This window comes from Perognathus longimembris, chromosome 3 (assembly GCF_023159225.1).
Source record: "Perognathus longimembris pacificus isolate PPM17 chromosome 3, ASM2315922v1, whole genome shotgun sequence".
Classification (NCBI taxonomy): Eukaryota; Metazoa; Chordata; class Mammalia; order Rodentia; family Heteromyidae; genus Perognathus; species Perognathus longimembris.
The window spans coordinates 22,290,751-22,312,374 of NC_063163.1; the positions used below are offsets into that span (position 1 = coordinate 22,290,751).

A 21,624-nucleotide genomic window follows, 5' to 3' on the forward strand; every position below is an offset into this window, starting at 1 on the left:
ACTTACCCCCCTCCAAAAAAATAAATAAAAAAGCTCTTACTTAAAGCCAATTAAAGTGTGGGATCCATTGCTAAATAAGGACAAAGAGAAAGATGATAGGTTAGATGTTCAAACCACAAACTGAGGTTTCTTTGCTTGAATAAGAGACGGGATGGAGTTTTAATGGCTCCAAGCTACGTTTAAAAAATACGTTGTGGGAGAAAGCAAATGAATATTATCCTTTTCTACCAAATATAAGATAAAGGAGAATGAGTCTACGCCATGAGGAAAGAGCCCCACAAATACATTAGATGCAGAAAAATTGTCTACCTCACACCAAAACTAAAACAAAAACACAGCTGCTCTTAGCTTGGCAATGAAGAGAGCTCTGTTTAAACGTGAAAGAGATAGCCACCCCTCAGAACATGTTGACGAAGAGAAAGCCCTGGCCATTGCTACTACAGTGTGGAGTCTGTTTTGTTGGTCCTAGAGACAGCCAAGTGGGCAATTACACTTACACCTGTTGATAATCAGGTGACCCAGGCTACAAGAGGCTTTTCTCTTGCTGTGACACTGGTTTTCCAGGTTTTTTGTTCTCAGTAACCTACTCTGAAATGAAATCTTATGCCTCCTCCTCTTAGATAGGTACATAGATAGATAGATAGATAGATAGATAGATAGATAGATAGATAGATAGATAGACAAATAGACAGCTATCCATATATTCACACACATATGTATATGTATATGGAGAGAGAAAGAATTAAACTGGGTACTGGTGATTCATAGCTGTAATCCTAGCTACTCAGGAGGCTGAGATTTCAGGATCCTGGTTCAAAGCCAGCTAGGGCAAAAAAGCCTATGAGATTCTTATCTCCAATCAACTACCAAAAAAGCCAAAAGTGGAGCTGTAGAGGTAGGTTATCCTTGAGCAAAAAATGCTCAGGGACAGCACTCAAGTTCTAAATTCAAGCCTCAGCGCAAGCAAGCAAGTGCACGCGTGTGCGGACACACGTGTGCACGCATGCACACACACAAACATACACACACAAGTACTAAAGCAGGTGACAGCAGTTTGAGGATAAAGGTTGCAGAGCCCTATTTGAATGTCCCCACATTGTGGCCATCGCTGAGGCATTTCTGCAGAATGCTGAGTTCTTGTATGGATTATTCCTGAGATGCTTTGCATGTAAACATGGCTATAACTGTGTTCAAGCATGAACTATTCAGTAATGATTTCAGAAATGATTTCTACTTCCTCATTGTTCTCTGTAACATACACACAAAGGGGATTTTTTTTTTTTTACAGTGGATCCAAGCTCCAGAAGGTAAGGGAGGGATTACGTTTTTAACTTAGTGGAATGAGACAATAACTTTTTAGGGGAAATCTAGATTCTTGATGAGTCAAAAATGAACTATTTGGGTGGTTTCAGTTATCCATGACAGAAAAGAAAAAATAATAGTCATCTATGGCACCCAAAATAAAAACAATTTCCCTCAAATTCAGTACAATTTGAACTAAAGTACACAATAAAAGCTGACATTGCCCTTCCAACTGTCAGACTATGTAGCTGAAGTGCATGTGTAAATTTTTTGAGACATGGTGCAGCACCATATAGCCTTGAACTTCTGATCCTCCTCCCTGAGCTTCTGAGTACTAGAATTCCATTTCCCAGCTTAAATGCAAGGACAAACATAACCCAGAATGACACAATAAGATTTATTTTTCTTGGAGTTGAAGGATTAAGATTCTCATTCCTCCATAGATGAGAATTAATGGAAAAACTGGGTAAATCTTATATACTAACAAGTAAAAAGAATAAAAATCTATTTCCTTCCGAAACTATTTTCCTAACAGTAAAACGTATAGCTAGAGGGTCAAATCAAGGAAAATAGAGAAAATTCATCATCTTGGAATAAGTCCACACAGTTTCATGTCTTTCAAGGTATTAGTGGGATGAGACCAGTAATGAAGAGTTCTGAAATCCTAGCCCTACACAGATGTTATAGCCTGCCCCCCCCCAACCAAAGATGCACTTGGCCTTTTCCCTATCTCTCTAGCTCCTTCTCTGTTTCAAATATGTGTTGCTCTTCTTTCTTGGTTTTATGTTGTTCTCAGTCTCCAACATTTTTGAGTCACCACGTTCATGACCATATCTTCCACTACTGTCCAGTCCCAACAGTTCCAAAACTAAATTCATTATCTTCCTTCCTAGACCTCCTCTTCCACCTCTTGCTTTTCACATATCGGTTAACTGGACCACCAGCTAATTAGTGACAAAGTTAGAAACACAAGTTTCTTCCTGCACCCCTTTCTGCCTCTTCTTTTTAACCAGTCCCCCCAAACTCCACACAATAATCCCACCCCAACTCTTCACAACACACATGCATTTGATAATGTGCTATGCAGTTCACCATCATATACTCACTTCAAGTCACTCTTCCTTTCCATCCTCCCTTAGACACTTAGTTCAGAGGCATTATCTCTCCAAATCTAAGGTTACCCCTACCTGCATTGTCTGTCCTTCCAGTCCATCTTTATATTTACCTGCCTCTCTGCTGCTATGGAGTATGCTGTAACAAACTTCATTTTTAAATTTCTAGTGAAATTATTTCTTTTTTCTTTTGTTTATCTTCCCTATGATTTAGCCTCTGTTGTCACTGTATTTGATTTTCATATCCTCGGTATTGTATATATGTTTGTTTGAATCAGCGGAGGGAGGGTGAACATCAAAATGACGAGACAAAGGGTAAAAGGCGAACCAATACAACAGCAATACTGACAAGACAATATGTTGTAAACCAACTGTACAACTTGGGGGAAGGGGAATTGGGGAGGGGATTTGGGGAGAAGGGGGAGGATGGAAGAAAAATGGAGGTGGTAACAAGTATGACAAGAAATGTACTCACTGCCTTATGTATGTAACTGAACCCCTCTGTATATCACCTTGACAATAAAAATAAATAAAATAAAATAGGTCAACAACAACATATAAGGCAGTCCTCACATTTCAGCATGCTGCATTTCACAAAACAGGGTCAGAGACACTGTCATGGTGGCTGAAGCATTTTACCAGCCTGGGGCAAGTCACAGAACTCTAAAATCTTAAGTGTTTCACTAGTAAAAATGGGAATAATACCATTTGCTTTGAAGGTTGATGGGAAGATTAAATGAAACATTGCTATGGTGCCTAGCCAGTCAGCAGATGCTTGGTAATCATTTTCTCTTTTGCCATGGAAACACTATTAAACATGGTATACATGCTGGTTAAGTACTTTCCAGATCGACCAAAGAAAATCCCTCATGTCCTTAGCGAAAGCCAAGCTGTCTTAGTCAGCATTCAATGACTGTTTATAGTTCTGGGCAGAGTCTCAATAAAACAAACATTCCATGTTTTCCCTCATGTTTGAAGGTAGGTCTAAAATTATAAACATATATGAAAACATATCGAGGGTCATATGTGTGTATACACAAACAACGTCTTTAAAGTATAGATTAATTATTGATTAATCTTCAGGGGATTAATCCTTGAGGGCATGGGTGGGGTTGGAAGAGATGGGTGAGAACGATGGAAGGAGTGGCATTGGTGGAGATGCATCATACACTTAAACTGGTATGTTCATTGAAAACCTTCTGTGCAACTAAAGCTCTTTAAAGAAAATGAAAGAAATCTATGGGACTAATTGGGGAGAAAACTGTGCAAGCCACATCTATTATATGGTTGGAGACAGAAAGAGATTCCAAGTCTTCCTCAGAACTGCCTGGAAGCTTGGATTGGTGAGGAAGCCTGGGAGAACTGTACTAATCAGAAGAGAAAAGGCCAAAAGGTGTGTGTGGGCGGGGGGTGGGGAGGAGAGGGGTGCTGGAAGGAGGACCAGCTCAGCAATAGGGAAGGAAAGAAAATTCCTGTGGGTAGACTGGAAATGAGGCCATATGAACCACTTTCCTTCCTCATCCTTTTCCTTCTTTATGGCACAAACCACTTTAACACCAAAAATTCCCTGATGAGGGGCTCCTAACCAGTCTCTGCCTGCAGACTTGGCTTTCTTAAAATAATTCTAAATAACATCACAGAGCTTGAATTCCTAAAAAGACTCCTTAAGTCTTAAAATCCCCACACTAAAGCAGAAGTTAAGAACTCTAAATCACCTTCTGGATTAAGTTCCTACTTCAGACTAGGAATCGAGGCCTTCAATGCCGTTCAAGTCAGTATTAACTGTCAGGTTTATGTAAACAGTGGAAGGCACAAGAGTAGCAGTGTAGTAGGAACACATGAATCCATGGGACAAGGAAGACATCAGCCAGTGAAGCGTTCGAGGGTGGGTTAAAATTCAGTCACAACTAGAGGGGAGTTAGATACCTCAGTTTCAGAAGGAAATGGTCTTCCCAGGCACTGAAGGGAGAAAATAACCTCAAAGAGCAGAGGTAGGTGGGATAAATATTTTCAAATGGGAGAATAGGACAAAATAGATAAGATATGCTCAAGGGAAAAAAAAGCTAGCTTTCTTGTGTAGCTGAATGACCTCTTTCCCATAATACATCAAAACGCAAGCAATCTTAGATCAAATTGCCTGGGTTCAAATCCTGGCTCTATCACTTGATATTGTGTATAGCCTTGGAGGAGTAAAAGTCACCTTTCTCTCCTTCCATTTTCACATCTATAAAATAGACATGTTAATGCCAGGGCTGACATCATGGAATCACCATGACAATTCACTCCAGAAGCCCACTGGCCTGTGTGAAGCACTCGAACGTTAGCTATTATGGTACTACAAAGGGAATTTAGGGAACATTATGAGAAACATCCCTACTGTAAGTGCCCTGAACTTCAGTCAACCAGTCATCCCAAACCACCCGAGAGCCTCTGGAGCAGAGAAATTACTTAGTCTAATGCAGCACCAAAGCAAGCTAATGATACAATCCTGTGGAGAATACACAAACACCTGTGACTGTTTATAAAGCATTTCATTGATAGAAAAGTACATGAAACTGGGTTAGAAACAGTTAACACCTACCTAGGGAGATCCTGGGGACAGAATTACAAAGACATTACAAACAGAAATTCAAGTCAGGAAAGAGAGGAAGATGAAAAAGAATACCCTTTTTCAAAGCAACCAAGAAATCCAGAGGTCCAGAAACACTGTATTGGATTTTGTTATTCTCTGAACACCTGTAGAACTTAAATGAAGGCTAGGGAGATTCTTGTACAAGGCTACTTATGTATTTCTCACCAGCCACTTTATACATTCACATCCTCTCCAGTCTCTCCAGTCAGTAAGTTCTGAGGCTGCTTTCCTTGTGACCATAGGAAAGACATCAATGTTTAAAGCTGTCAGTAGTTCCAATGGTTAAATAAAGCCTAACTTTTCTTTGGTAGATTACCCTTTGAAGATGGGTAACAGAAGAGCATAAATCCATTCATGAGGAAACCTGAAATGATGCCAGGTTAATTTGGGCTCCTCAGAGCTTCAAAAGCCAGGGACACACCCACCAATTACAAGGGGCCTGTTCCCTTAATCCATGCATATAGCTCACCAGCTGCCACCCTGAGGGAGCATGCAAAGCATAATTTAGCAAGCTGTTTCGTTGAATTTGCTATTGGCAAAGGTGAAGGCAAGTATAAAACAAAAGATGCCATTCCTCTTTTTTTATATACCCACTCTCACCTTATGTTCCCTAAGCATAACATAGCTATTGTTCCCATCCACTCAAATTTACCATGTTAACTGTACTTCTAAGTCTTTAAAAATGTAACCAGGAACTAGTGGTTCATACCTATAATCCTAGCTACTCAGGAAGGTGAGATATGAGGATCATGGTTCAAAGTCAGCCCAGGCAGGAAAATCTGTGAGACTCTTATTGACAATTAACTACCAGAAAACCAGAAGTAGCCCTGTGGCTCAAAGTGGTAGAGAGCTAGCCTTGAGCAGAAGACTCAGGGACAGTGCCCAGGGCCTGAGTTCAAGCCGCATGACCTACAAAAGGGAGAAGAGAAAGATAAACTGTGTCCCCAAAGTCTGGACATTCAAGAGTATAAATCAATATTAAAAAGTCACTAGAGCCAAGTACCAGTGGCTCACACCTGGCTGTAATCCTAGCTACTCAGGAGGCTGAGATCTAAGGATAGCAGTTTGAAACTAGCCCAGATGAATAAGAAAGTTTGTGAGAGTCTTATTTCCAATTAACCACCAAAAAGCCAGGGATGGAGGTGTGGCTCAAAAGCTAGAGCACTAGCCTCGGGCTAAAGAAGATCAGAGACAGTGCTGTGAGCTGAAATCAAGCCTCAAGACCTGCACCAGCATAAATAAATAAATAAAAGTCACTTGAAGGCTAAAATCGATAGGAATTAAATGCTATCTTGAGATCAGCACCCATCAGATGCATCGATTTCTCCTGATGGCCAGTTAATTTCCTGGGAAAAGGAAAAGTGTTTGATTACCCACAAATACTCTAGTTCTCCACCACAAACCTCCAATTATTTCAGCACCAGAAACTGCTGAACTGTAGAACACTCTCTGGAGACACAGATCTTGGAGTTTCTCTAGATGCATAACTCAGTGAAGAGATTCACTTTCTCTAAGATATACGAAAAATAAACACATGATCTGCTTGTCCTATAGCAGTCAAGAACTAAAATAATTGCTCCCAGATTTAAGTATCTATCTGAGTCTTGATAATTTAAAAAAAAAAAAAAAAAAAGCCCTCTGCACTCACCTGGGACTTTGAGACCTCTCTCTGTGGTGAGCTTCTCGCTTCCCCAGAGTCAGATAGTAAATCGGGACCAGACGTGGAGGAGAGTGTGGCTTTAGGAGCGGCAGCCTCCTCTTGGGAGAGAGATGAGAAGGGAGATTCGGGAGAAGGCAGCCTCGTCACACCTTCTCCCGTGGCTGCATCCATTTCGCTGGACACGCTGGAAACAAGCTGGCTGGTGTCAGGCTTCGGGGCAGGAGTGCTGGCCAAATTGTGCTGAGTTTTCTTAGTTCCTTCCACATCCCCATTATACTTCCAACCATCATCCATCTGAATGGGAAACAACATTTCTAAACTTGATATTCTGTTAGCTTTTATTTTCTGTTTGGAAAAATGATACTCATTAATATTTTAAAACTATTAAAGTAACATATGCTTCTCACAGCAAAGTAACTACCGTTAGAAGCTTGGAGTTCATTCTTATACACCAACAGGTGAACCCAGTAGGAAGAATCGTATTTTAATAAAAGTGTTGTTACTATATGCATGCTTCGAAAATTGCTTTGCTTGTATACATCACCCCAGGTCAACAGGGACTTTAAGCTAGTTCTTTCAATTATAGACTCCATAGCATGAATATCAGTAGTTTACTCATTTGATATGCATTTAAAGTTGTCTGATGTTTTCAGTCTCTCCCCAAAATTATGACAACTAATTTTCCATAGACCTTTATAACTAGAACTTTGTATTTTAATAACCCAGATCCTCTCCAACTTGCTAGATCTAAGGTTTTATACTCTATCTATCTATCTACCTGTATATATACAATCTCTGAAAAGAAAGCTATGGCAATACAAGCACCCATTTCTCTGCCTCCTCACCAACACTAAGCATTTCCAGCATCTTAGGTGTCTGTAACCTGAGTACAGGTTACAGTCCTATGCCTCTTTCTTGCTCTAACGAGACTGAGAGGCACTGTATGTTTTATGTTATCAGTCATTCAAATTTCTTCTCTCTTGAGTTGGCCATTCATTTTCTCTCTCTTTCCAGGGCGGACCTCTGCCTTAACAATTTATAGAAATATTTTCTATCCTAGTGATATTATCCATTTGTTTATGATACAGTGTGATAGCCCTCTTCTCCATTGTCATTCATCCTGACTATGTTGATCATGTCTCTTCTACAAATTTAATCGTTATGTCATCAAATATCTCTGTATATCTCTTAAAGAAGGGAAAGTAGTCAGAGGTTTGCTAATTTCCCTCACCTCTAATACTGTAATTTTTTAAAAAATAATTTTAAGACTGCATACTGGCAGGAAAAGAATGTGAACATGAATCTTCAAACTGTGTTACTTCTTTTCCAAGAATCTAAGCTCACATGGGCCACTTCATAATCAGGAAATGTGCTGCAATATTCTGCATGCTTCCAAATCCCAATAAAATAGAAATACATATGTCAGAGTAAAATGCCTTAGTCATGATATTCAAACCTAACAAGTTGAGGTGAGAAATCAGGATAAAGCACAAATTTGCATAAAAGCTCTCAAAAATATTTAGGTTAAACCATATAAAATGACTGTTTGCATAGCTCAACAGGAGATAACTATTGTCAATTTAATATTGTTCAACTTAATACTTTGCAACAGCTATATTTGAAAGAAATATGACACTAAAAATCCATGCTTTGCCTTAGAATCAACCTTACTCATCCTTATCAGTCCTACTTCAACTTTCAACATCCTGCATCATTGCTGTTTTTAAGCATTAAGTTTCTATTGAATATAAATTGGGATACAAATGCTTTATAAATATATATGTGCATATATGTGTGTATACATATATTAGACATTTTACATGTACGTATTTGTAACTCCAGCCTCTGCACAAGTTCCCTAATGTTTTACACTTCAGACCAGACTAGATGAACCAGGAGCATTTTTTTACCGTGTAAGATCTGGGAAGTGATGAGATTCCCCTTGACTGAGTGCCAAAAGGTCTCGGTGTGACCACAGATGTTAACCTGGCTGTATCAGTTTTCTGGTAGCTTCTGGGGAGAGAAGCTGAAGCTGAAACTCGAGTCACCTCCATTCGTGTAGTCAGTGAATGCTGAGAAGACAAAGGGGCTGAGTGCTGTTCTTCTGCCGGGGGTAGAGAAGGAAGCCCTGTCTCAGTGGCTGTACTGTCCTGTGTCTTCAGGAAACTTGTAGACGCTTCTTTAGGAAATTCAGTAGGAGAAGGTGTTCCCTCCTCTTCTGCTCTCTGGCTCTGGTAACTGGCTTCCGACTGAGTCAGTGAAGGAACGAGCCCTTCATCATTCGATATATCATCAGAAGAATACAATCTCCTGCTCGATGTAACTGTAGACTTTTGATTTCGAGATTCCCTTAGCAGAAAGAAATGCACCATCACCACAGAGTTATGCATTTGACCCCAGAAGTGAGAGACAATTACTAATGTTTAAGAGGCCCAGAAATAAAACCATTACTGACTCACAATAACACAACACTAAGCGTAAAGTGATACATAGTTCTTAATGCCACAATTAGAAAAGGTTATAAGAGCTTGACTTTTATTAGGAAAGAGGATCTCAAATACTTCAAAAAGATTTGTTTTTAGTCATAAAAAGAGTTTGAAAACAAAACAAGGAATTTCTAACAAGGAATTATTCACAGTTTTATCCACTAACCCTTCAGAAAAATTAAAATATTATATATAAGTGGCTGATATCCAATTTAACCCTGCAAAAGGGTAGATTTTTTTTATCACATTGTGAGTTTTCCTATATAAACTTGCGATGTAGTACTAAAAATAAAATAGAAGCACTTAGACTTAGGCTTGGATAAAGATCCAGTGTATCGTACCATGCACTTTGATTAAACATCAATGAATAATTATTATAGATTAAAAGTCAGTATTCTTATTCATAGAGTTGATTAAAAAATAGCTAGTATTTAGTTACAAGCATATATACCTCCCTCTTGCATTTAAGTAAATGAAACTCTGTTTATCATTGGCTTTTCAGAAACAAAGAGGCTCTGTTTAATCGAACCCAGCAGTATATTTCCTTTTTGACATTATTCTTAAGCCATATTTGCTTTCTCCCTGACCCATAAATATGCTAGGGTTTCACACAGTAACTGCTTTAGAGGAAAGTGTAAATGTGACCTTCACCCTGCTATGCTGTAACACAAAGAATAAATCAACAAATTCATACACTTATGCTTCTATATCCTTTTAAATATAACTGAAGTTCTACCACTGGGTCTTAAAAAGGAACTTTATTATATTTTACATAATTTAGTTTATAATGTAGCTGATCTTATCCCTTTCTGTTCTTAAAATTACTTTAAAAGAGTAAAAAGTAGGGTATTTTCTGCACCAAATAGAGACAATACGTTCCATCTCTACAAGCAAATAAATGTGCATGAGACAAGAACTATTGCTCACCTAGCTTAAGCACTCTTTCCTTTTAATACAGGTCACCATTTCAGAAACACTTGGGTTTTTCCTCTGCAGAGCAAAACCCTGGCTGTTTTAGTACACACTTGATCAACATTTAACCCTGGACAACTCCTGTGTCACCACACTTAGATAAAACCTCTACCTGCTGTAGGGAGATCTCCAAACATCAGCCTCTTACCGGTCCTGCAGCATCTCCTTAAACGTCTTGGAGCTTCTGTCTGCCTTCTCCAGTGCCTGCTTTTCAATTTCTTCCCTCTCTTCCTTTTTCTTCTGCAAATCTGAAGTGTAACTTTTCCGGCGATTTTTCCATTTTGCAAGGTCCTGACAGAAAAATCACACCAGCCCAGTCATACCTGAATTTCTACACGCCCCCTGTGAACAGCGAGAGTACACCAACTATCCTGTTACATTGCTGAAACCACTCACTCCCACTTGTGCCCAGGTGCCCTCATTTTGCTTTTTATAGCCAGTGTTTCTGTACCACGCCTTTATCTTATGTGTCTGTCTGCAAAAGCTGACCTAATAAGATACAACCCCATTTTTGTTTTCCTAGATACTGCCTTCACCTCCTGGCAAACTTCACACAGAATGCTAAATGCTTGTAATGAGGTGCTAGGGTAGACCTAGCAGGAAGTGGTTCAAGTTTATTTTTCATCTCACTCCACAAATATGGCTGTGATGTGAATGTGTACACTAGGAAGATGGCAATGGAAATGTAACTGTCACAGTAAAGCACAAGTGAACAATCTCATTCAGCAAACAGGAGCTGAAGCCTCTGCAACACATAGCTGACCGAGACATTGTTCCTTCCATGGAAGGCTCACTCTGGAGGGAAGAAGCAGACATGGAAATAAAGATCAGTAACAAGTGCCATAGGATTGCTTAGGAAAGCAAAGTTTGTAAAGAGAGAGAGTCATTACACCTCCAGAAAGGAAGAGTTTGCAAAGGTTCCACTGGGCAAGCCAGACTAGAATATTACATGATCTCAAAATGGGTAAACTGCACATAGCTTATGGCACTGAGAAAGATCCTACATAAACTAGCCAACATTTGTTTTTTCCTTATTCCCGAATGGTAGGCCTAATCTAACCAGATGAGCCCTAGACAATCCCCCTACCTCCAGTTTTCATCTACCCCTAGCCACACAGTCTTGTTCTGACTCCAAGTGGATTAAGACATTTTGAAAGCTATGACTCTAAAGCAGAGAAATGCCATGTTAAAAACAGCAAGAGTCATTCCAGTCAGAATGTTGAAAGGGGTGACATTGATCAGAGATATATTCATAAATTGTTTTGTTAAATGGCAACTCCTTTGTACAACTACTTAAAGATAATAATAAAATTTAAAACATGTATAAACAAAAGAAGTACATTCAAGGTCTCAGGCTAAAAGGAACCTCACCCTTAGGACATGCAAAGTAAGTTTGATGATACCCTTTGGGAACACAGAAGGCTACTCTTGCTTTTCAAACAGCCAGCAAACAATATGAACCATGTCCAGAAAAATCAAAGGCATTATGCATTTAATCCCAAAAGGTAAGAGGCATGAATTTTCATCTGATTTAACTTAAAAGATATCCCTCTCTGAGTTATTCTTTTATCAACAAATTCGCCAGGCATTTTGGTAATTTCTTATAAAACCTTATTGATTTTTCATTTCTTTTTTTGTTTTTATTTGTTTGGCAGTGCTAGGGATCATATAAATGAGGTTTCATATAAATGAGGGAGGCCCAAACTCAACCTTCATTGCCTTTTGAAAACTGAGACCCCCCCCCCCTGCAAAGAAAGAAGGGTTTGAATTTCAGAAAGGTACCCAAATCAGTGGTTGCTTTATTAATAGATTTTATTTCCTATGATAATTTAGGTTTGCTCTCTCTAATCTCCTAGTTCAGGCTACCTCTTAACTCTCTACCATGAAGTTGTCATCAAACTTCTATGGTTTTCTTATTTATGGCTTGTCTACTATAATTTTTTTATAACAACTACTACATTCAAAAAAGAAAAGGTTATACTTTTTTCTTTAGGGTTAAGATTATATGTAGATAGATAGATAGATAGATAGATAGATAGATAGATAGATAGATAGATAGATAGACAGATAGATTAATATAGATATAGATATAGATATATAGATGTCAGCTCAGTTAAAACATCTCAATTTTGATTCTTAGCAATAATGATTTCTTCAGCCACAATTGTACTCTAGGTTATGTTTCATCCTAATCTTCTCAATAAACCTTAAAACCATTTTTAATCTCTACTAAATGCCAACAACCTGTGTAGTACCCCTACTCATAATAAATCCTAAATATTTGCATATTAGGTTACTGTGGCCTTTAAAACATGCACCAACAATAGGCCAGAAAAAGTTTAAAATTCTTTGTTACATGTCTGCAGAGGCAAACACTATATTTGCAAGGGAAATAGTCACTTAAGTATTTTGACTTTAAGAAAAGGAAAAATGCAACAAGTAATCTGCTCCCAACTTAAGAATACTCACATCCTGCCATTTCTGATCTTGTTCTTTTAACTGGGATTTTATTTTCTGCATCTCCTCATACCGCAGCTGACGCAGATTTTGAACATCTTCTGCACTGACATCGCTCATGGACTTACTCCTGTAACAAAAATACACCTGGTCACCGCCGTTCACATGACCCGAGAGCATTAAGAGGCAGGCTGGGCTTATACGTGGAAATTCCACCTAAATTTCGACTATACTACCTAGACACTTCAGTGATAGTATCACAGAAACAGCCCTACAGAGATAAATGGTATTTTTCCAAAATGCAGAAACAAGAGCCTCGCACTCAATTCAAATGTGGATTTTTTTCAAAAGAACCAAATTAACTCTGCACAAATAGGAAAAAAAATAATGATAATCCCATGTTTCATGTGTAAACAGTTAATTCATGAAAGGCTTATTTCAGAAAAAAAATTCATACTCCATCACTAGAATCATGAGTCTTTTATTTTTCTATCTTCCCTAAAGATAAGCTATTAAGGTTTGGCTGCCTTTTTGGGGCACTTGCTAAATAATTTAATGATTACCTGATATTTTCTCCTCAAGTTCAATATCATGAATAGATGTACTGCTTCTTGTCAAAGATTCACAAAGATCTACCACACACCACTGCCCGGGACGCAAAGGACCACAGGTAGTTTCCCGACAGCCTGTGAGACCACCTTGGTTGCCCTCCCTTTCATGGAGGCAACATTCACATGCCCAGCATGCAACTTCTACATGAGATTTAGCTCTAGAAGAGTGAAACAATCCAAGAAGGGAACCAATGAACAGAGAGGAAAGAGGTGCATGCATGTGTCTCCTACCCCAATGTACATGGTAAATCACACCAGAGGAGACACATCAAAATGGCCTCCCAGACAGGAAGGAGTCAAATCTGAATACTGCAGAGATAGAGAACTTTAAAGGTGGGGAATCCTAGCTGTTCTTTCCCATTGCACTTCTGAGTTTATTGCATTGTAACTTGACTACACTTTCAGTTATTTAAGTGAATCCCAACTCATTTTCTTAGGCACCTAAACTGTTGCCTTCTCCACAATTCAACCATCACTTTTCCTTCATTAGATCCTCTCCTTTAGTTAGCTCAGAAATGCACTTAGCACTCCCATGCAAATGACCCCAAGTCCACAGCCTGGGGACCTGCCCCTCCTTTGACTCATTTTCAATGCTTCCTGAATAAACATTTCTGCACGGATATTCCCTCAGCACCTCCTCTGTAAAAGGACCAGTTGAAATAATATCTCAGAAGGGTTTTGTAAACCTTATTCACTAAACACATGGCTATTGTTAACATAATCAAATTCGAAGCTGCTTTCCTTTTTGTGGTAGTTAATGAGGGTGACCTGCCTTCCAAGGATCAGCATTTGAAACCTAAGAACCATTTTTCACTTTTCTTTCTTCTACCCACTTTCAATTAGTTATCAACTCTTCTTTCTCAGTTTCTCTTTCCATCTCTAGTGCCAACACTCTAGATCCCAGCAAAGCCACCCTTACCCTTACTACTCAAAATGGATGAGTGATGCCACACTTTGACCCCCTTTCTCCTTCTCCATGCCTCTGAAATTCAGATAACACCCATTTGTGTGCCACCAAATGGAGAGAACAGGAAAAGGCATCAGGAAGATTGTTTAGGAAAGCAGTCAAGGTCTACACATGTCTAGTATGATTTGTTGAATGATGGTCTATTTGTTGGCAAATCTCATCATAATTCTCCTACAATTCATCTAAGAGCTGTTTCATGGTTCTAGAAGGCACAAGTTTATAGCTACATTTGTTATAAGTATATGTGAATCTATATAATGTATTAATATATCAAGTATGGGTATACACAGGCAGAAGATACCATGGTACAATACCTATGAACAAGGAACAGTTTGACAAAGGAATGTCAAAGCTGAAAGATGTCTAGTCTGGTGGGCAGGAGTTACAGGCTAATGGCAAGGAGTGGATGAATGGAAAGAGGAATGGTGTGTGAATACAATCATAAAAGTCAATAAAATTCAGTGTAATATCTTGCCTTTTCAGTCAAACAGAATTTTTTATAGAATTTATGAGAGGACAAAAGTAGAGGAAAGTTTAAGGAAAAAGATACCAATCATAAAACAAGACCACAAAGCACAGCTCTATTTTGCTCCTCTGACTGCCTATAATGTTACTGGCAGTTTTTCCCTATGATTAAGAAATATTATTTTATAATCTGACAGATAGCTCCTAAGGAGTAAGCGACCACAAAGAACCAACCATGGGCAAACTTTCCTAAATATAAAATCAGATAGCTTCACAAAGCAAATCAAATTTCTATAACACTACATTACTGGTCTCTTAACTTTCAGAGGTGAAAATGAACATAGTTATTTATGTATCTCTAAATATATTTCCATTTGTATTATAGGAATGCAGTGAAAAAGCAATCCATTTTGAAATCTGTGTGATAGCTTTGAAATTACCATAAGCCAGAATATGGTAGTATCATGATTATTTTCCATTTCTAGATTTACCATCTTAATCAGTTTCTGAATGGCAGCACTTATTGATATTCAAGCAGAAAAATTACTTGTTGTTTGGGGTTCTAAGCCCAAGTAAAACAAAGCAGCATATACACACCCCTGGCAGTAACAATACAAAAATATCTCTAGACATTACCAACAATCCCCTAGGTCAACAAATCCCCAGAAAGTAACCCACATAAGCTTTATTTTCCCTTCCTTTCAGCCACATTCCATAAATGAAGTAAATGTGTCTTTGTTGTCTGTAATTACAACTTCACATTTAATTAGAATTTACTTCCTGTTGGTACTGATAACAAGACTCAATGGTTACAATCACATTTGGGATTCTTTCTATATATCTTTGTGATGAATACTGATCTGTCATTAGAACCTTACGTCAGAAGGCCACACAATCAATTTACAAACTTCACGGAACCATGCAGATGTAAGTTCATGCAACACAAAAGCACACACATTAGAACTGACAACCATATACAAAAAGCAAAGCGTCTTAGTAAAAATAAACTGACAATTATTAAATGCTGAGTAAAAAGCAAGCCCTTGGTCTAGGGTATAGTTTGGAAACAGAGAACTTACTTAACATGCACAAGGCTCTGTATTCAAATACTGATGATGATGATGATGATGATGATACTTCAAAAAACAGGCTAGAATTTAATAGTCTAAGAACTCAATTTGAGTAACATTGATCAAGGTGCCTTGAACTCATAAATTGACATTCTGAATTGAAATCACTTCACATAACTACTCAATTTGTACCTGTCTCTTTAAGCTGGTCCTTACCAAAAAAAAAGCATTTAATTTTTAATTACAGAATGTTGAGCAATAATGGCTTTCCAGTATATTTTCAGAGAAAACAATCATCTAGCATAAATGTGAAATGGGTTGTAAGTAAAATCCAGCACATAATTCTGTTTCAACTTATATTTGAAGATCAACTTAAGGAAAGCATTGGTAACTAAAAGAAGGTAGAAAAACTCCCATAGGATAGGTTTCATTTCAACTGCTTGAAAACACATTTGATTTTTCTACATTAGGTTTTCTACATTAGTTTTCCACATTGGGTTTTATTCTTTGACAGCTCATGCATTATTCATCACTCTCAATTTACTATCTACTTTGCTTTATTTGTGTAGTTAGCTTGGCACTCAACTGCATGGGAAACCATCTTTAAAACAAATGTTATGCTCTCCAAATAACTCTCTGGGAATTGTCTACCAAAACGATTTGCTGCTGCTAGCTATAGTTTGGAGAAATCCTCCGGATTTTGAATTTCGCTATTTAGGTTTTTTTCTCTCTAGTCTCTCCCTCTTAGACTATTCCTTCTCCTTTTCTTAACTCCAGCCCAGTACTGAGGATTGAAGCCTAGGACAATACTGGCTCAACAAGCACTCTACCACTGAGTTCCACCCCAGCCAGGGTAACACAGTCACATAGCACCCCCTTCATTAAGGAGGAGGAAGTACAATCAAGCTAGTACAGCTTGTTTCCACGCCCATCTAGTGTTTGTACTCTGAGTACTGTATCCTCTGAAAAAAATAACTATTCCAGTGACCTGCTTATATTATACACTCTTATGTGACTTACAAATGAAAAGTCTTTCTGACAGTTATTATTTAATCAAGTTAAGACAGCTTCCTTCTCATGAATTGAGAACAGCAGTTGTTTAAGTGTCATGCTGAAGACAGCCTGCTTACTCTCACAGGGGACTCAACAGGGGAAATATGCTTTTACACAGCACCCTGAAAACAGGTGGGGAGCCCAATGTTTTAAATTACTGATTGAGAAGTACTTGCAATAAGCTGCTGATCACTCAATTACATTTTTGACATCTAGAATAGCTAATAATAGTATATGAAATGATAAGTTTGATAGCTTCTATGATTTCTGGACTATTCAGCTGATCAAATGTTACCAAAATTAGAGTTGCTTATAGATAAAAGAAAACTAGCAAGGGGAAGATACTTAGCAGCTAAGATTTAGGAAAATTAAAAAGCTTGAATTCTTAAACTCTCTTCTCTTACTCAAAACTATTAGCAATAAGATTCCCAAAGTTATAGAAAGACTGGTGATATTACACTGGACGTGAAGGACTTACTTTTAAATTTCAGCTGTTCTAGATAGCCTTTGTATTGTAATTTATTATGATACCTATCAGATGAGAATTAAAATTAGTAGGCAAAAACTGAGAATTAGCTTATAAATACAGTTCTTGCAATAACATGGGAAATAAGATTAATTTTTGCAATTTGGAAGTTCAATTTTGCTGTATATACATACACAGCCATATTATAACTTTCTATTCTAATTAGGGATCTGAAAAAATGTTTCCAAATACTAATGATGAAAGATTAATTCCTCCCTCCATCTCTATAACCTAAGCTTCTTGTGAGCTAAGCATATAAATTATACCAACTTTTTGCATTCTATAATACTTAAACACTAGTGTCTTTCTAGATACTCAAGGAAATCAGAATTGTATTTATTTAGCAGTCAAATATGAAAAAAAAACATACATGGTCTTAGGCAAATGCTGTTGTTATTTTAATCAGCTCAGTAAATTACAAAAATGGAAAAAGAAATGGAGCCAAAATGTAAAGTTCTAGTACTATAAAAATTTTTGTTTTATCTAGAGCTTCATGCACTGAGCATTTAGACACAGGATTGTTACCATTAGGCTGCAAAGTTAATTGATAATTTCCCATTTAAAGAATCTCATGCACTTTAACATACACCCTACTTAGCAACATGCCAACATAGAAGAGTGATGACAAGCTACACAAAGAGACAAACAATATGCAGATTTTTGCCACTGTGAAATGTAAAACTTACCCGTTCTCACCATAAATTTTTTGAAAGAGTCTAAGAAACCAGAAAACAAAAAATTAAAAAACTAATAACCACTTTCTCCAGTTGTGTTAGTTTCTAAATGTTCAATTTCTGTCAGTCTATTGGAGATGGACAAATCTCAAAAGGTTGTCTCTTTAACCATTCTTGGATCACATGTCAAGTTTTCATGGATGTCATATGTCAAAAAAATACCTCAGATCAGGTGAAAAGTAAATATTCTTCCTCAAATGAACCTCAAATACATATGATAAAGTTTACTACTTACCAGCAACCAAGTTAGGCTTGGGTCTACTAATTAATTTGGCCTGGGCAGATTTGTCCATCCTCAAATTCAACACACTCAAAATTCATTTAAAAAAGGCAAGTAACATAAAATATAAATTGTCACAAAATGGCCACAACCACATACACGAAAAATTCAGCCGACAGTAAGATTCATGCATTTTAACAAAGTTTGCCCTAAACTTTAAACCATGAACCAAAAAACAAAATAAAAACAAAAACATTACAACTTGATAGTCAAAAAGAAACCCCTAAGTCAGAAACAAAACTCCAAGTTAAACGTGATTTGCAATGTCACATTGTAAGGGCAATTTTTTTACATCAAAAAAAATATCAAACACGCAAAATATGAGAAGCACACAAAACCAACCACAACCAGACTATTACCGAAATACCCGGACATGCAAATAAAAATCTAGAAATATCACTGAGAGTATCTTATGGAACTTCACATGGCAGACAGAGTAGTATCACACACTTAAAGCTAAAGGCAAGATTTGCATATATACCTGCTTAAATAGGCCTAAGAGTTGTGCAAATATTTTTCCCACGAAATGATTAAACTTTTCTCAAAGCAAATGAAAGTTTTACAGGATGCTTCAAAATGGCACACGACATGCAGAGTTGTACAATCTGATGCTGGGTTTGTTTTGTTTTGTTTTGTTTTTTCCCCCACAAGAAAAGTCACACAAAGACCATCTAGGACAAGCGCAATTCTTGCACAAACACACTCTGACCTCTCAACCATCAGTCGTTTCTTGTGCCTAAGTCGGCTGGCCTCTCGGATAGCCTCCCACTTCTGCAAATCGGCCTCACTGCAGGGACCAGGGGTAAAACTCATGGGAGGAACGGAAGTTCCCAGGGTCCAAGACTGAATCTTGCGAGTCAGCATATCGTCCTTCTTCTGCCGATAGGACGGAACTAATATTCTACAGCTGGGACTTTTCTCTTTGGGTGGACATGTCCTTTCCAGTACACAGAGGAATTTTGCTTGAATGTCTGGAGGCAGAGTCCAGGGCTCAGGAAAAGGGACTGGCTGGTATCTATCCGGGGCCCCAGACAGAGGCACTTCTTTCTTCTGTGCTGGAATTCGGCGAACAATCATATCATCTTTTTCTAAATCTGGAAGTACGAGGTCACCTTCTCTATATTGCAAAATTATATCTCGCTCTACATGATCATCTTGCTCAGAGAACCTTCTAAAGTCTTCAAAAGCTCGAATAACACAGGGATTTGCATGGAAAGCCCCCGTTTTTCTAACAAAGAAATCATCATTTTCTAAATCAGGATCCAAGGCCGGCATCTCAAGGTCATCTCTTCTTAAGCCTGGTGCATGAGGGAGGTTCTTTCTGCGTGTGATGAGCCTTGGGCCGGAAGTGGGATCAAGTCTGACACTTGTTTCAGACAAGATGTCGTCAGAGTATGTTTGGAGAGCCTGAAGTAATAGAAACTGACTGAAGCACAGAAAAGAAAAAGGAAGGGAGAGTCTTATTAAGTATAAGGGAGAGAAGGTAATTAGGAACAGACTAACTAGGCCAGGGGTGAATTATTTTAGGGGTCACGGGAAGGACAACTGCAAGCAGACAACCTAGCACATACTGCCATCACTCATGACTGTCCTGGGTGCTATTTAAAGAAACAGGTGCACTTCCCAGGAAGGGGAGCCCTAACAAGGCCACAGGATAACCCACAGTACTGCTGCCCACTTCCTCCTTCCACTCACCTGGGGCCTCATCCCTCCACTACAGCAGGAATGATCTTACAAAGTTTCAAGAATTGTGCAACATGGTCTTCATGCAATAATATGTGTGATGAAGAGTACCAAAAAAAAAAAAAAAAGTCAAACTGTTCTGAAGTTGGTTTTTTTTGTTTGTTTGTTTGTTTTTTGGCCAGTCCTGGGGCTTGGACTCAGGGCCTGAGCACTGTCCCTGGCTTCTTTTTGCTCAAGGCTAGCAATCTGCCACTTGAGCCACAGCGCCACTTCTGGCCGTTTTCTGTGTATGTGGTGCTGGGGAATTGAACCCAGGGCCTCATGTATAGGAGCAAGCACTCTTGCCACTAGGCCATATCCCCACCCCTGTTCTGAAGTTTAAAAAAAAAAAACGGCTGGGGATATAGCCTAGTGGCAAGAGTGCCTGCCTCGGATACACGAGGCCCTAGGTTCGATTCCCCAGCACCACATATACAGAAAACGGCCAGAAGCGGCGCTGTGGCTCAAGTGGCAGAGTGCTAGCCTTGAGCGGGAAGAAGCCAGGGACAGTGCTTAGGCCCTGAGTCCAAGGCCCAGGACTGGCCAAAAAAAAAAAAAAAAAAAAAAAAAAAAGAGAACATGGAGAATTCTCTTCACATTCTCCCAAACTTGTCCTTCCCCATTTCTTACCTAGAAATTATTTTCTTTCTCTCTATCTCTAAATACAACTGTAAAATTAGTAATCCTTCTGAAAAGATTAAGTTGTACTTTTCTGTCTAAAACAACAGGCATGCATATATATATATATATATATATATATATATATATATATATATATATATATATTGCCTGACACATTATTGTAATTAACAGTGTTGAGTTCGGCAGACTCCTGGGCTTACACACTCACGTAGAAAGCAGTGTGTTACACATTATGCTTTGGTACTCAACCTATCGAGTTAAGTTTCCCTGACCCAGCACCGTTGGTCTCAGATTAAAGGAGCAGCAGAAGCGGGTGGAGCAGGGATCTGAGCCCAGATCCCAAGCAGGTGGCTCATGCAGACGGGGCACCTGTGCTCAGACGAAGCAGCACTGGTCCTGCTGGCTGCGTGAGTGTCCCGTGACTTTATGGCCCATTTGGTGGCAAGTTCCAGCAAGAGTGAAGGTCTTGGGCAGTTGTTGTCTAACCTATGCTCTGCTTTTTGTAATCTACTAAAAATGATGGAGCTTCTGTCACAGCCTGAATCCTCCTCCTCAGAGTCTGAATTCCTTCTACCGAGAAGTGAGAGGGAGAAAGGGAGGAACAGAAGGAGACAAGGAATTGAAGAATGAAACTTCTAAAACCAGTGCTAAGCTATGGCTGCATACAGAAGCAAGCTTTCTACGATCCAGATTCTAAGGTGGCAAAATGTTGTTGCTTACAGTCTTCCTGTGTTTCCCAGGCATAGAACTCATGCTCCAACAGCCTCAGCCTTGTGGGTAAAGGGATTACTGGTGTGCACCACCGTATTAAGCTCTAAAGCTTACTAATAACTTTTATTTCAATTACAGAAATCCCATAGATGTTCAATGTGAAACTAGTCCTCCTCTACCTCTCATCAAATATGCACATAGAATGCACCAGGCCAAAGGATG

The 21,624-nt window shown here is 38.6% G+C and overlaps 1 protein-coding gene and 1 long non-coding RNA gene across 6 annotated transcripts in view; one reads left to right on the plus strand and one right to left on the minus strand.

Moving 5' to 3' along the window:
* The window catches only part of Lmo7 (LIM domain 7), a 178,446-nt gene that overhangs the window by 26,080 nt on the left and 130,742 nt on the right, over positions 1-21,624 (minus strand). For 3 of the 5 annotated variants that reach the window (XM_048341230.1, XM_048341232.1, XM_048341231.1), the window contains exons 10-15: positions 19,037-19,753; positions 18,000-18,029; positions 12,634-12,751; positions 10,313-10,455; positions 8,617-9,055; positions 6,695-7,000 (exon numbers count right to left, since the gene is read on the minus strand). In XM_048341230.1, coding sequence (XP_048197187.1) covers positions 6,695-7,000; positions 8,617-9,055; positions 10,313-10,455; positions 12,634-12,751; positions 18,000-18,029; positions 19,037-19,753 — 1,753 coding nt within the window. Of the gene's footprint in view, positions 1-6,694; positions 7,001-8,616; positions 9,056-10,312; positions 10,456-12,633; positions 12,752-17,999; positions 18,030-19,036; positions 19,754-21,060; positions 21,262-21,624 lie in introns of all 5 variants that reach the window. The other 2 variants (XM_048341229.1, XM_048341233.1) reach the window with 2 other exon arrangements.
* On the plus strand, positions 3,575-4,467 carry LOC125348196. Its single transcript, XR_007210318.1, has 2 exons — positions 3,575-3,839; positions 3,870-4,467. It is a non-coding gene; the product is annotated as an uncharacterized LOC125348196 (long non-coding RNA).